At 40.5% G+C, this 16252-nt stretch overlaps 1 protein-coding gene across 4 annotated transcripts; it reads right to left on the bottom strand.

The window, feature by feature from the left end:
- Positions 1 to 8607: 8607 nt before the first annotated feature.
- TUBD1 (tubulin delta 1) lies at positions 8608 to 16232 on the bottom strand. Of its 4 annotated transcripts, XM_083806307.1 has the most exons (10): positions 15991 to 16049; positions 15202 to 15307; positions 14639 to 14833; positions 13944 to 14091; positions 13261 to 13477; positions 12412 to 12643; positions 11449 to 11613; positions 10610 to 10750; positions 9902 to 10085; positions 8608 to 8917 (listed from the first exon to the last, which is right to left on the bottom strand). In XM_083806307.1, exons 3-10 carry the CDS (start codon positions 14808 to 14810, stop codon positions 8815 to 8817), a joined length of 1362 nt encoding a protein of 453 aa, XP_083662433.1. In that variant the 5' UTR covers positions 14811 to 14833; positions 15202 to 15307; positions 15991 to 16049; the 3' UTR covers positions 8608 to 8814. The 4 variants fall into 4 exon arrangements, with proteins under 4 accessions (XP_083662433.1, XP_083662435.1, XP_083662432.1 ...); XM_083806309.1 differs by lacking the exons at positions 15202 to 15307; positions 15991 to 16049 and adding an exon at positions 16123 to 16232; XM_083806306.1 differs by lacking the exon at positions 15202 to 15307 and having other exon boundaries at positions 15991 to 16122.
- Between the last annotated feature and the right edge of the window lie 20 nt (positions 16233 to 16252).

Genomic DNA, 16252 nt, shown 5'->3' with positions numbered 1-16252 from the left:
GGATTTAAATTTCTGTTTTTTTTTCCATATTTTTTTGTTTTTTATTTCTTTGGAGGGGAAGAAGAAAAAACTACACAGTAAGTACTTTACCCAGCCTTGACTGGATTGCAGCATTAAGTGGAACGTGAAGGGGGGAGAGCCAGGGAGGGCTTCCTGCTGGGCTCTTGCCCCAGACTGGTCCAGGTGAGGGTTTAATTGCTGGAACCTCTTCAGGAAACGGAGTGAAGCAATCTCTTTCCTTGTGAAATAGCCTGCTAATGTGTTCCGAACCAGATAGAGGGTAAATATTTGCATATGTTCTTGCAAACTCATTTTTAAAGGGATTATGCAGAAGAACTCTGAGCTGTGACTTTGTAATTCAGGTTTCTAATTGAGGGCACAAAAATCCACTCAGCTTTCATAAAAGGAAGCACAACAATATTTTGGTAGTGGTGTGAATAGGAGAGGCTGTGACAACCTGGGCCAGTTGTCAAAGTGAAAGGAGCTCAAATGCAGAAACTGTCATCAAATGTCTTTCAGATATTTGGCTGTCCAGGTAAAAGCAGACAGGAACTGCCCAGCAACCTGTGCTGGGCTTCTTAGCATGCAGCAGGAATTCAGCCAAATGGTATTTTGGTCGAAAAAGCTGAGTATGGCTCTGTGTTGAATTTAAACTGAAGAGGCTGTTGGGCTCTGAAGTCACTGAGCCCGTTCACTGCCAGTGATGTTCAGTTGTGTTAAAAAATAAGAAATGCACTTGTGAACCTGTTAAATGGCCCAAGCTTTGTTTTAGTTTGCCTTTAACATTGCCCTTTTTATTGCTGGAGGGTTTTTTTATTATTCACTCATGGAATGATTCAAAGAGTATTGACTACATTAGCATTAAATCAAAGGTCACCTTTCTTTAAACCTCATTTGACAAGCTGTTCAGATATGGGTATGTAAGTGTGCTGCATCTTCCGTGTTTCAAGGGAGTTACTCCCAGCTTAATTGTTCTGCTTTTCCAAGAAGTTTAAATGAGTTGCCCAGGCAGTTGGTAATAAGGAAACTAGCTGCTATTTCCTGATGAAAAGCAGGAGATAGGACTTGTCAGCTCAGTGTATTGTTCCCTGCTCCGATAGCTGCTCTGCAAACCGCACCCGTCTCCTGATGGCCTCAGAAACTGCTTTTCTGTCCATGTAAAAGGTGTCTTTTCTTGGGTGACTCCTGTGGTCCTCCTCCTGTGAGGGAAGGACTGTGTTTGATGCAGGTGATTTAAGGCATCTCAAATCTAGGGAAATTTATGAACACTGAAGTGTCAGCCTGGTTTTATGCAAGATTGCGATCAGCTACGATTGCTGACATCAGTCTGCAGGTAGTCACCCATGAACTTTCTTGAATACTGGCCGATCTACATGAAATTTAAGATCTAAAGCCTTTTCTTTGGAAGGTGGCACTGATACGGCAGATGTCAGCCAGGGCTCCAAGCTACCTGGGCACCACCAGTGGCCTGTGTGCCTGGGAAGGTTAAGATCTGCTTTGAACCATTTGACAAAGTCTATTAGATGCTTTTCCCAAAGCTTGTTATGTTTGTATGCAGTGACTTTGTGGTACCTCTATTTTCCTTCCAACATGTCAGAAATGAAATTCGCAATTCTCTTGCAAAAGTAACTAATGCTAACTAAACCACAAATACTTCATTTGAGGCTCACACTTGCATGTTGAAACCATGTGAGTTTTAAGGGACCATTTGTCTTTCCTGAGACTACATGTTTATTAGGTTCGTTCCATCTGTTAAAAGGCTTGAAAAAGGCTTGAAACAGCAATTTTGGGTGCTCGGCATTTCTTTTCTGCCTCTGAAAAAAAACGGATTTGCTTAAAGGAAAAATGAACCTTTAGGTTTACAACTCTGTACAAATCTAGCCGTGTTCACAAAAACTCTGCCGTGCTTCTCATTTGCTGCAGCTGTTTTCTTGATAGCTGTAATATTGAGGATATTTCCATAAAAACAAATTTCGCATTTCTCATTCCCTGATCCTCATGTCTCACTTCAGTCCAGATGACCTCTTGTGACCTAGTCACGTGTACCCGTGCATGTTGCATAAGGAGACTTGAGATGGGGAGCAGCAGGAAGAGAAACTTTTAAGGTGCCTGAAGCAAGTATTTAGTTAAGTTCAAAGTAAAGGTTGAAAAAAAAAAAGTTCAAAGCAGTATTTCTGCTAGACCTGTGCTAATGCAATTGGTGATCCTAATTCTGTTGGCTCACTTAACAGTTGTATGTAAACTTGTCTTAAACACTTCTGCATGTGGCAAATCACACTGCGGCATTTCTGCACGATCTAAAAACGTGATGGCTGCTCACCAGGAGCCTGGTGTTTTTTAAGTGAAGTGTGGAAGTCTCCTGTGCGGGGCTTTGGCAAAAGATTTCAGCTCTGAGCGAGATGATCATTCTGATTAAATGACTAATGAAAGTGCTTAACTATTTGGCAGACCTGATCCTGAGAGTCCTAGCTTAAAATGGTTACTTAAGGCTCATCTGCTCAGTTCTTGTAGCCCTGACTGTCCTTGGTGCTTAGCAATTTTTGGACAAGTTCAGGCTTGACTGTTGACTGGAGTTTTGTTCGACTTGAGCAGGATCCCATGTGTACTAAAGCACGTTCAGTTTCCTTTATGCACTGAAAAATAGGCTATCCTTTCAGTCTGCATTAGGTTTAGATCTAGTTGTATATAATTATACTTCACTGTGAAAATACTGGGTTTGTGGAGAAGCCTGACTAAATCTTTATAGAGGAAAATAATATGAAAACCTGAGTTAAGGCGTAGTAGGGAGGGAATGGAAGCTTTCTTCTTGTGAGAAGAGTAATTGGATTTCTGTTCATCAGTTGCCAAATACTAGTACAAGGTTTCTGCACCAAAATTCAGCCTCGGAAGGAGAAGTTGCTAACGTACAATGTCAAATAGCTGTATAAAACATTTGCTGTCCAGGTGACTCAGTCACATTGTAATGCAGGCTGAAGTTGCTCAAAGTGGGGTGAGGAGGAAATTTCCCAGTGTTTTCTCTGTAAGGGGTAAAAATGCATGCCATCCAGCAGCAAGCAGGCTTACAAGGGAATATGTATTCTCGAACTCGGTATTGTTCTGAGCCATCTGGAGAGCAGTAGCTCTGAACTATTGCCCAGCTCCGACCATTCTTATTGAGGATATTATAATGAACCTACAGCTGCCCTTGCCAACCAAGAAGTACAGAGTCAGTATTTTATTACACCTTCAGCATGTGGGATAAGGCTGCTTTCCATTTGGCTCCTTCAGTGGTGTTCTGCTTACATGCTTCAGTAAATGATCTATTACATATTGGAGCCTGCTGGGCAAAAGTTCAAATTAAATCATGCCATCTGACCACAATTACACCATTCTCAGGCAACTGAAGTGTATTTTTGTGAGCCTTTGAATAAACATTACACTGTATGTGTAACCAAATATGTACAATAATCATTTCTGGAGAACGCACCCATTTAAATGCATATATACCATTTAAGTGGTATTAATTTCTCATCACGTATAATTAGGGAAACAAGAGCTCACAGCTTACTGAAGCTCAAACAAGAAGTGTTGAGAAATGTTTCTTCTGTCTTTTTTCTATTAACCAGTGGCTTATTTTAGTTTCTTTTTTTTTTTTCTTTCAAAATGGGAATCTTGGCCTAGAGAAAGTCCTCATTTTGCTTTTCTCTTATGGTGTAACGTTCCATCTTCAAAAAATAAAAAAAAACAAACTGCTTCTAAGACAAGCAGACAAGGCTTTCTGCAACCTTAGTCACATGGCTCCGTACAGAGGCCTGTGACATTGCTTTATACTGCTAAACTCTCGTAGCAGTCACCATTCAGAATCTCTCAGGCATGTATGAGCCGTGGGGTTGTGGTTTAGACTTCTTCCATTTATTCACTGTAGTGTAACCATGAATGTTGTCATTGAACATAAACACATAAAAATTGCCTTTAAATTTCCTGGTTCCTAAGGAGCAGAAGCAGCCTCTCTGATCTCTTATCTCAGGATATCTTCAGCTTTTCCAGTTTGCTCTGTATCATTGGCAATGAAATTCGTTGGAAACACCACCCTATTTGCAGCTGTTCGTGCTTCTGGGAAAGGGTTAAGCAGGTTCTGCTGATTCACTGAGGTAGGTGACTCATTACCCCCACCCGGACAGAGGGGAAGTGGCTGTCTAGAGGGAGAGGATTCATACAATGTGAAATCAGAAGGGTCCATTGTGAACTTCCAGTTTGACTGAAAGAGCCGGAAAGGCTCTATAGTTAAAATTCAGGATTATCAGCTCTACATCCAGGCGGGTTAAAGGCTGTCTGAGTGTCCAAGCCATGCTTCTGGAGCGTGGGCAGAGGTGGGGTAGGAAGCCCAGAGGCAGGCTGTGGAGGAAGGCTACGCTGGAATTTGCTGCATTGGTAAAGCAGTGTCTGGGTTGCCCTTGAAAGCAGCAGAGGAAAGGCAGCAGCTCAGTTCCTTTTGACGCTTTTTGTAACACATCAGATCCATGAATCATGTTCCTGATGACTGTTAGGTGGTTTTTTAAAGTGGTGTACAGCAAAACTCAGACTTTAAAGTACACTTTGATGTCAAAGAATACTTAATTTTGGATATTTGGTCTGTCATTTCGTAGTATTTACCTATACTGAATTTATTAACAAATGCAGAAGGGAATGAATTATTCATTCAGTGCCCTTTTGTACCTTAATGTTTCTTAGTTGTGTATCGGCTGGTAATTCATAAATAACTTCCTTCTTTCTTACTGATAGAGTCCTGGTCTTTGTGGAAATGACAGGTTTTTGCCCTTAATCCAGAACTGTTCCTGTCTGGTAAATCTGTGCAGGTAATCCTCTTAAAAGCCCCTACACATTTTCACTAAAGCACTGTCCTTTCTTTACTGGTAGTTAGTCTTACCTTATAAGCACCGATATGTAAGTTCAAATAAATGGTATTTATAACTATATCAGGGCCCTGTCACTTGCCAGTTACTATCTTTTAAGAACTTGTAACATGTTAAACTTTGGTCCTGTTTGTTGGTGACCAAATAAAAGTTACCCCATTCATTAAATATTTCTGCTATAGTTAGTCCTTCAAGCAACTTCCAAGTGAGCTGCACCTGTCCATTACAAAAAACAATAGTGAGATTTGACGCATTGTTCCTTGGTTTATAGACATATCCTGTGGGTAATTCACCTAAAACTGGCTAGGTCAAGGCCACTGATTCTGCTGTCCCTGCCTCAGTGAGCCATTGGCTTGTGCTGACCTTTGATTACCTCACTGATTTAAATTTCTAATGAAATAAAGGCCCTCTGCCAGGCTCAGGCTATCCTTTACACAATTAATTTTCTCAATAAAATAGAAAAGGACTATTTTACCTTCTAATATAATTTTAGATGATGAAAATTTGGTAATAGTTATTCACTTCCTGTCACTATGACCTTCTCCTCTCCACATCCTGGGGAAAAAATAGAGGAATCCAGCCATAGATCAGAAAATGAAGGCTTAGTTTGGGAAAGGGTGTGAGAATTTCAAAACTGAGGTCAGCAGTGAAAAACACTGACAGGAAGAAGCCTAGAGAAGCCTAAAATAATTCCTAACAATCTCTTCTCCAGCAAAAGGGACTATAACAGCTAATACAACAGTTTCAGTTCTGGTTTTGCCTCCATTTTTTTTGTAGTTTTGAGAAGTCTGTGTTGTCAAAATTTGGCTGATGGGCTTGATCCTCTATTGCTGCTTTGAAAATTGTTGTTTTTGCACGGAAGCAGTATTTTTCCTGAATCCTAGTTGTGAACAAGTTCCTCCAGAATTACCCTTGTTAAGCAGTAATGAACCTGTTGGCCTAGTGCTGCCTTTGAGCTGTAGTATTTTTCTATGCTGTTCATATGCTGTAACTTGAGATTAAATAAGGAAATCCCTATTTTTGCTTTAGGGATATACGTCTTAGCTGTGTGCTATTTCCTGATGTGGCCCAAATTCTGCCAAACTTAAGGAAACCCAAATATCCTGCTCTTTTAACTGAAAGTGATATAAGCCATAAATAACATAAGTAGCTATAAAGAATGGATAAAGGCTCTACGTTGTTCACAGCTGCAGTAAGTGCCTGCTGTGCTTGCTTCATGCTCAGAATTATAAATACATAGAGATAATGCAAAATTATTTGTGCAATAAAGTTGCTTGATGTAGCAGTACAATAACTTATTGCTCTCTTCCTTGGTTCTGAAAGGACTTATAAGCTTTTTAAAATCTTTTATCTATCCAGTGTAACACTGAGGAAGAATATGCCTTCCTGGGTCTTAGTTACTTTTTCAGAAATTAATATTTTCATTTCTGATAACTGGAAGAAGTTCTTAGTCTGATAGCATTATCTGTTGAAAACACTAGGGCAAATTATTTCTATGTTGCTAAACATCCTGTGCCTTTTTAAGGAGGAAAGAGGGAGAACCTCACCATACTGTCTGCTTTCCTGACCCTTTGTTCCTTGCAAACTTGAATTGCCCCTGCTGTTTATCTTAATGTCTTATGCAATCTTTCCTCCAGTTTCTTGTGTGAAAATACCGAAGTTAAAGACAATAGTATAAACTGACAAAAATACCAGACCAGAAAAGCCCTTCTTATCATAACAGTCCCCTAACTCTGAGCTGCCAGGAAGTAGTTTAGTGAAATAATATGAAATAATTATAAATAATTGTATATAAAACAGTAATTATATATGTAGTTTTAAACTTCCAAACAGTATAGGGCTTGAAGCATGTCTGAATAGTTGAACCATGATTATTGTGTCATCCCCTTTTGAGAGGGTGTTCCTAAAACAGGAATTAAAGCAGCCAAGTGAAAACAGAAAGCAAACCGGACTGAGTTGGATTGTGTACTGTGGTTTTGCAGAAGAATATTTTCAAAATCTGTTGTCGTAGATGTAAATATTTTTTTATATGAAAAGTTACCAGGTATATTTACCCCATCTGCTTTCTCCTCTTTTCCTTCTCTCCTGCGTTCCCCCCCAACCACACCCACAAACGATCCTCTAATGAGTCAGATATTGAACTGAAGCACTAACATAGCTCTTAATTTACACAGGTAATTTTTCTGCATGGACTAGGCTCAACTTTAATGTTGTGTGCTGACAGTTCCCCTACTAGTAACAAGCTCCTGGAATTTATTTTTGAACACGTAAGAGATTAACATTGCTTATCTATAAACTGCCATGAAATTTATCAGAATCCATTGTGGTTTGCATTGAAACTAAACCATTCCAGTGATCAGCTATTACTCTATCTGTATTTGAGCAATTGTGAACTTAGCCCCAGTACTTACTTACTTCAGGTTCGATTGTACAGTTACTTGAATCTTGTCAACAAATTTGTTTGCCATTCCAGATCTCATGTGCCAGAGCTACTTTAAGAACAGTTGCTCCTGGGGGGATTTTAGTGCTCCTGTTCCTGGCCTGAACAAAAGTGAAGAAATAAATGAAACCAGGAAAGGAAATAAAGATAAGAGTAATGTATGGTGTCTGCTGTCCTCTGACTGAAGCCGAGCAGAATTACAAGGTCACTCCTGCATCTACTACTGTGTTAATTCATTAAAGATCTAAAATCTAAATCAGAATTTCTAACAGGGCAAGACTTCTATGTGGGCGTCGTTAGCCATACTGCAAAGGTCTTTAACTTATTTACCATACTATGGGCTTGCTCAGCCTTTAGTTAAAGATGAAGCCTGGCAGAAAATAGCACAGACTTAAAGGGGAACTGTGATATTTGTCTACTTCTCGAAAGAAAAGTCCTTATTTAAATGCTTCCAGTACGTGCCCCCATGCGCTATTGCAATCTCTTGGCCTTTAACTGGCTGATGTGTCCGAGTGTTTGCGAGCTGCAGCTTCACAGTGGCACCACCTTGTGGTCGTAGTAAAATTTGTCAAAAAAAATAAAAGAGAACCGGTTTCTTAAATCAACTTTTGAAATTATACAGTTATGTGACGCTATATTACAGGGACTTGCATCTGGAATCTACCAGCAATTCTCCTCCTAAATCTTTTTAAATAATAAAAAATAGATATAAACTACCTGCTTCTAACTCTGTAACGTAAGAACAGTAAGAGTCGCAGTTTTCCCTGTTAAGCCTATACTTAACCTGTACCAAACAGCCAAGATCTCCAATATGCTATATACATTTTTTTAACGTGGTAGGTATCACAAACATGGCACAGTGAAATGGAAAGGAAAGCATACAATTCATTATAATCTCTAATATTATTTGAAGATATCAAGAAAACAAACACCCTGTTCTTTTTTTTTTTTTTTTCAGATGGTTCAGAATTTCCAGTGTATTGTCACGATTAAGGCCCTTAAAATAGAATTTAGGCCTTACTTCGCTGTAAAGGATGAGGTGGCAGTCTATGGGCTTCTTAATGATACACAAATGGAGTTTGGATTCATAATTCTGATAATGTACATTTTTATCAACATTGAAGCATTCTAGGACAAAGTGTTAGCATGAAAAGTTGGAAAGGGAGAAGCCAGAATGCCTAGAGAAAAATCCTTTATAATAGAAAGTCTTCATAAAAAAATATGCAAGGACTAAAAATGATGTTCAAAGTTTTAGCTTCAGTAGATAACTGTATTGAAAAATAGCTATTACATATATTAAATATGAATAATATCTGCCCATGTGAATATACTCAGTTCCCATTCAGTTCTTACTATTCTAACACAGGCACACAGTGCGCACAAGACTGAAAAATAGTTATAGTCCAGTGATTTATGTACTTTAGGAAGCTGATGGAAGGTCTTCCAGTGCTGGATTCTTTCAGGAAGAGACCATTTCAAAAATCAAAGGATGGTGTAACTGGAGATAACTTGTTCCAGAGCTGTGAAGCTGTCCAAGAAGTCTTCCTCTTCAATTCCATATTTAGTGTACTGGTGAACATAGGCTCTGTGGGAGGTCACAGCAGAAAAGTGGTAAGACATTAGAGATCAATGAAGCCTCTGACACATGAAATCAGGCTGTATAGATACTGTAACAACTTCAAATGATGGTTGGTTTCTACCTTGCTGTCTTGAACTCATTTTGTAATTCATAGTTACGGATGAGTCATGACTTATTTCTAATAGCATTTATTACTTTGTGTATTGCTTAAGGAGACAAAATTGCATCTAACAAAATTGGCCTAACTGGGAAATGGAAGGAGCTGTGATTATTAAATGAGAAAAATAATTGATAGATTTGAGATGCAAAACCTAAGCCTGTGTGTGCAGGATAGCTTGCTTCTCATGTTTCTCATCAATGGTGTTTTTGTAGCAGGTGGTAAAAATAGGAACACAGCTAGTATATGCAATCTTTCTCCTTTGACTTTTAGCCATAGAACTCCTGTGCTAGAAACTCAGAATTAGTAGATATTTGCTGTGACACCCAGTAACTTTGGGTTTACGGTGATCAAAGAGCCAATTATTTATTAGATTTCTTGTTTCTAATGAAAAATCAAGCTAATGGAATTGGAGCCTGAGTAACACAGAATATTTTTGAACTAAACTAGGAACTTATTTCCTGGAACGTCCAGAATGTCTGTATACAATTTAGAAACTGCATGATCACTAAAGGAGTTTCTATGTATTATTTTTAGAATTGTCAGTCTGGAACGCACTAAATTTTGGGAGCTCTAGTACTGAGAAAATGGTCAAATTGACAGCCCTAGAATATGCGCTGTTGCTTATCCACGGAACATAAGCTCTGTTCTGTGTAAGGTAAGCACCCTGACATCATGTTTCATGCATAAAAATGTTTCCGCTAAAGTGTGGGAATAGTGTTTATGCTTATTCACAATTACTTTGTGAAAAAGAGAGTTTTATTACAGTGATTTTGCTACTTCTGAAGGTAACAACAGCTCTAAATGAAATCAGCATAATTATTTTCACTTACTTGGAAGCAAACATATTCCAAGCTTTTCGTACAACATTGTCAAGCGGTTTCAGCAGGAACTGGCTATTGCTAACCAAAGAAGCAGACTTTTCATACTTATTAAATGCTCTTGGTGTTTTCCATGCACTAAAAGCATCCTGAGGGTTTAACCATGACGTATATAATGAAGGATCTCGGAAACTTCCTGTAGCAGAAATAAGGAAGACATTTTGATAAATGTAAAGCTACAAGGTGTTGTTTCTTGATCTCAGTAGTCCTGGGTGACCTAATCAGGGTTTGGCAGATCAGTCCAGGCTTTGAAAAAAGTCTGCAGACTGGTCAGCCTGTTGCAAATGTAACTGCTTTAAACAGATTCATTATGTTATCCAGGAGTGTACTCTTGTATCAGTACTTCATATGTGAGCTATGCTTGTCACTCCAGAATACATTTTCAGACAACATAGGTAAGAATTCTAACGTGTATATAGGCTTCAGTCTCTTCTTCCTTCGCTGGAATGCTTTAGGAAAAACAAAAATCTAAGTTGTAAATACAACAGCCTTAACCAATTACACAACATGTCCTTGGACATTAAAATCTTTCTAGAGGAAATATTGGCCCTACTAGTTAAATATGTGACCTTTTTTTTTCTCACTTTCATCAGAAATGGTTGCGAAGAAAACAGTGAAAGGTGAAATGAATTGCTATGACATTGTTCTTTTTCTTCTCACCTAAGTCTGCACTGTGTGTATCTTTTCCTCTCAGGATAACCAGGTTGGCAATGGAAGTATTGAAATGCAGCAGCTTGTTTGTGGAATGGCTGGAGGGAATGGAGGAGCCTGGACGTGGCGGCTGTACTTGCCAATCAATACCTGTGAGGTTTTAGGAAAGAAGATGTAAAATAATGTTTCATGAAGTACGGATTCAGACTAGCTGACGAGTGTTAGCTAACTAACACTGCCCCAAGCTGAGATCGTGTTAGGGTTTGTAGTTTCTACATGTTAGTTAAGCAGCAATTACACAATTCTCAGAGAAAAACAGAGTTCATCCAGCAGCATTTGTCTGGTAGTCACTAGTCTTACCAGAGAAAATAGATACTTGTTTCTATAGTTAGCAATCTGCCAGCCCATTCTTTGCATAACTGGAAGTTTTACTGAGTTCTCAGTGTAAATGATATGGGAAAGCTAAGCATATGATTTTTATTAGTAGAAGGTGCAACAAGAAAAAACATAGCAAAACTAATGACCCAAAGAATGTTCCAAATGAATCATGTAAATTAAGTACGCGACCAAAACTGTTGGTTTGCTTTGCATATTTTCAATAGTTATAATTAACAGAGATGTCTGGGAGCAAAAACAGAAGCAAGCCAGGAGCTGCTGTGGCAGCTGAGTGAATAGTTATAGAAGCAGCTGGCTATGTAGAGGCAAATTCCTGCTGTCTGAGGGCAGCATCTTGTTTCTGAACCGACTGACTAAAGTTAGTGAGCTCCAGAAAACAATAAACTTTGTTTTACTGTAAAAATGTATGCTTAAAGAGTGATGGCTACTGAAGATGAGTGGGTGCTATTTACCTTCTTCCATTTTGGCATTAGCAATGAGCATTTGCCTTAGGTGTTTGATGAGTCCAGGCCAACTGAATGTGCTATATGCAAGGGAATTTTCAGGCATCTGAGGTATGTTACGAAGACCCAACATCTTGAATTCAGGATGCGGAACTAATGTCTCCATTAAGTCTCCTGAAAAAAAAAATAACAGTTGCTCATATTTCACAAAATTATTACATAGGCTAGTAAAAATGGGAGAAGAGCATGAGAAATTTTACAAACATCTAGTAATTTAAGAAACAAAACAAGATATATAAAGTTTACATTTAACAAATATACAGACACATCAGACAAAATGTTAACTCTTCCTACTTCCTACTGAGCTCTATACAAGGAAGTTAGCAACACTTACTCTAAAGCGACTTGTGTTGCTTTATAGTCTGGTTTGAAATCTTAAAGACCTTATACACTGCTGAAGAGATTAATAGGAAGATGAGAAATTTTAATTTTACAGACAAACCCCTGGCAATATGGGTAGCTTTCTCTAATCCCAAATGTCAGCCAGTTGCTTGTTGCTACCAAGCTGCATGCTAGCTTGTCTTCTGAGCTGCTCACAAAACTTACATTCTGTTTTACAAACTTCTAACCTAATGCAAAATGTAAAAACTCAGTCCAAAATTACTGTCCTGCAGAAATTTCCTCTGAAATGCAAATAGGTACAAGGGTGGCTGTAGTCAGTTGAAAAAGGAGAAACACGGTTCTTTTGGTAAAGAATGAAACCAGAAGTCGGGGTATCCTATTTTTGACTCTGCTACAAAATGGGGGTTGAACTTCTAACTTATTAGTCTTTTGCTTCACTTCTCTTATCTTAAACCTTGGGAAGTATCCAAAAACTTGAGGAAGGAAACTGAAGAACTTAAATTCACAAAATGAAATGGGTACAGAAAGATATGTGAGAATGCATTAGGTGGTTATATTACAGTTAGATACCTAATGGGTTTCTGCTATAGTGTAAGCCATCTTCTGCTGTGTAAGTGGGCTGGAAAACACTCCCTAGCTGATGTGCAATGACTTGGTTTACGTCCTTGAAGGAGATCTGTTTCATATGCATCAGCTGAGCACAGATCTTGTGGATGACATCATTTTCATGAACAAGAAGAGCATCTGATGACTGATACAGATGTGACAGAGTCAAAACAGAGTTGTAGTTTTGAACAATGACCTGAAGAGGAAAAAAAAACACAAAACCACACAAATGAGAGTCAAACAACTTAATCTCTTTCTAGTTTATATTTCTCTGGCTACTGTCATTTCCTCAATTATGATTTAGGAAGTGACTCATTTTCTTTACCAAAGTGCAGAATGAGGTCAGGAGCTAGCACAGCTGTTTGATGGAAAGAGAGCAAGACCTGTGAAAATCATGTTACCCATATCAGTTCAGAATAGAATCTGTCTGGGAAGTGATTATAATGTTCAGATATTATTGTAACAGGAAATTTATAGTTAGCTTGTAGAGCTTCTCATGAAACTGCATTGTTCCTTAGAAATTATATTAGTAATCTTAAATGTTTTGTTATTATTAGCTTGAGATCTTAGTGATTTTGATATTTTTTTTTTTTGTTTTGTGAAACTGCATAACCAAATGTTAGGCAATTTATTAGCTATGTTACTTTCTGTCATGTTGAATGTTCAGAAAGTGAACTGTTTTTCTTTTCTAGTTTATTTCACTTGCAGATATTTTGTTTTACTCATAAAAAGTAAACAGTTTATTTAAATTGCTCTCTCTCCATGACCGTGATTATAAACTTGCAGAGTATCTCAGGGAAAAATGACATTCACCTCACCAGTGCCGTAAGGCCAGATAACATGGTTTAGTATAAACGAGGATGGAAAAGCATCTCTCAAACACTGGGTCACAAATGCTCCTAAACCAGATCCTGTACCACCAGCCATGCTCATTATCGTGAAAAATCCACCAAGTCGGTCACATTTCTCTGCTTCTTTTTGTACCAGATTCATGATTACTTCTTTGTGTCTAGGCCCATGAACAGTGTAACTGTTGGAGAAAAGGAACAAGATGGTTTTCTTTTAAAAGGAAGAAGAGCAAGACATGGCAGGTTCTAGCAAAATAAGAGCAGTAAGGTCAGCCTCAATAAAGGATACGTTTCTTTGTATTACTTATGTAACCTGGCATTATGTTACCCATTCTGTCTGTGGCAAACAATCCTCTGCTGCAACATTTATTTTGCAAAACAGCTGTTTAAAAATTGCACTTATTGCTTCCTCTTCTTAAATATATCTACTCTGTTCTAAAACATTACATTTTCACTGTAAACAATTTTATCTTGCAAAAAGCAATGTAGAAATTTTGTTGTAATATGTGTTGCTATTCTACCTTAAAAATAAATCAAGTTGTTACATACCCTGTACCTTGCACAGCTGCAACAGTATCACTCCTAGGGAGTGTAGACAGCTCATTAGTCTACAGTTTTGTTAGTGAAGCTGGAAATGAGAGTTCATACCCATTTGCCCAGTTGTTCCCAGACCCTTGCTTCTGACAGAAGTGTGAATGATCATCGTATTTCCAGTAGCCAGACTTGGCAGCTATTGACAGAGTTTGGCTGATTACTTTAGGTTCCATGTCAACAAGCACAGCCCGGGCAACAGGTACTGGATAGGAAGAAAGACAAAACTAAGTGCTAATATTACAACCTGTTATGTAAGATAGACAGACTTGCATCATGGGCCAAGCTGTATTCCTTCCATCCACGTAAGCTGAACTAGTACAGAAAACAGAACTTGGCAGTGTCCTGGATTTCTGGAGAACCATCTATTGCTCTAAGGACAGATCTGAACTCTTTAGACATACATCTTCCAGGAAATAAACCTGTTAACTTGTTTGCTAACACCGGATTCAAATAATCCAGGCCCTATTCCAGGTATTACCTATCTACAGGGGAAAATGCAGGTGTTTGGCAGGGCAGGTCAGTTACACATGTTCAGTTTCCAGCTGTGTTACTGGCAGACTTGCTCTGTGGCCTCAGGCGCTCTACTGCACAGTGATTTTGCTTCCATGGTTGTTAGTGATGTCATGGAGGCAGAAGGTTGTGACAATTCTTCAAAACTGAAGGGAAAACTTTTATTATTTCTGCATTCTTATCTGCATTAGGCTGGAAACCAGACCCTCTGTGGGAAACAAAACGTTTAAACGCTGTACCTCCAGATTCTGCTTCGATGAAAAAGCGTTCTTTACATGCGTCATGGTAGGATTCATTCTCCTTCTTGGAACACAGTCCGTGTGTGCCATGGACATCACTGCAGATAGCATTAAACACCTCACGACCAATTTGATTACCGCACTGTCCGAGCTGGACTGTAACTATTGACATGCTTATTCACCTTGTGTTTAACCCTAAAAAGAAAAGTATGCCTTCAGTAACTGTGGGAAACAGAAACTAAAAAAAAAAAAGTTCTGATAAGTGGAATTCTGGTCACTTTTGTAATTTCTGACAACCTCTAGTGAGGAGGAAAGGCCTACGCCATAAGCACTGGCTATTTCTGGTGAAATACTGACTGTGAGCACTTTATTCTGAGTGTCAAAAGAATGCAGGTGGCACTTTACAGTGAATCAGTCTGTTTACAGGGCTGAAATCAACCATACAGCAAGGAGTCAAGTTTTCTTACGTTTGCTTAATAAGGCAGGGTAGAAGTGACTAATTGTAAATCCAACAGAGCTCTAGGTTAGGCTCTAAAAGTATATTAAACACAGTAAGAAAGTACCATAGGGCTTAAGAAACGTGAAGCCTGTCCACGAGTCTCATTGATTTCCAGTCCTGCACTGCTGTGCGCCTGGTGCCTAAATCTGCTGAGGTGACAATGGGATTCCCTAGATTTCCACCACACAGAGAAAAGTTTTTGATACAGTACTGGTGTGTTTGACATGCTCCCCACTCAGCGTTTTGCAGTAGCTGTTTTTGCACTTTTCTATTTTTACAAAAACAAGTTTGTTTGTTTTTTTTCAAACCGACTCCGTTATTCCGGACTATTTTTCATTACCACCCCAGCTGTGCTGGAGCACTTCTGCACCAGCATTCTTTGGAACGCAGCCTGCGAGCAGACCCCGCTGCGGGCAGGTATGTGCTATTTTTAATTCCCGGGCCCGATTTCGGCGCTGCTGCCGGGCGGCGCCTGCCAGCCTCGGGCCAGCCCGGGGCCGAGCCCCCCTCCCCGAGAAAGCCCCACACGACGCCCCCTGAAGGCTCTCCCCCGGCCCCCTCAGACCCCCTCACACCGAGGCGCCGCCCCTCAGGCCCCGCTCCCGGCCCCACCCCCCCCAGTCAGGGCGAGGCGCCGCCGGGCTCCGCAGCGCTGACAGGGCCCGGCCAGCCCCGGGGGGCCGCCATGTTGGCGGGGCCGCCCGGCCCTCGCGTGGCTCGGCCTCCGCCCGCTCCCGGCGCCTTTCTCCTCGCCGCTGTCCCCCTCCCGGCCCCCCCGGCGGAGCACCGCCCTCACGGGGTGCCGGCCCCGGCCCCGGGCGCCCCCAGCCCCGGGCGCCCCCTCAGGGCTGACCTCGGCGCCCCCCCACCCGCTGAAGCGCTGGGGCAGCGACGGCGCATGCGTGAGCGGCCGCCTGAGGGAGCCGCTTCCCCGCCGGGCCGGCCCGAGCCGCGCCTTCGAACAGCCCGCCTCGCGCATGCTCACAAGGCGCTCCGGGCAGCCCGGCGGGGCTCTCGGCTTCACGAAGCGTTTTGCGCATGCTCCCTCCCCGCGGCTTCGCCGCGCTTTCTGCGCAAGCTCCTTGCCGGCAGCGAGGGAGGCGGACGCGCACTGC

Source organism: Anser anser (assembly GCF_964211835.1).
Source record: "Anser anser genome assembly, chromosome: 20".
NCBI classification, from domain to species: domain Eukaryota; kingdom Metazoa; phylum Chordata; class Aves; order Anseriformes; family Anatidae; genus Anser; species Anser anser.
The sequence above is the reverse complement of the archived record's forward strand: the minus strand, read 5'-3'. Positions and strand labels throughout refer to the sequence as shown.

Excerpts from the sequence above, each read along its gene's own strand:
- TUBD1 (XM_083806309.1), bottom strand. The coding sequence starts at position 14,810 with ATGTCAATAGTTACAGTCCAGCTCGGACAGTGCGGTAATCAAATTGGT. Across the intron at positions 14,092-14,638 it reads CATCGAAGCAGAATCTGGAG|TACCTGTTGCCCGGGCTGTG; the intron begins GTACAGCGTTTA and ends CTTCCTATCCAG. Across the intron at positions 12,644-13,260 it reads GGCCTTACGGCACTGGTGAG|GTCATTGTTCAAAACTACAA; the intron begins GTGAATGTCATT and ends TTTCCTCTTCAG.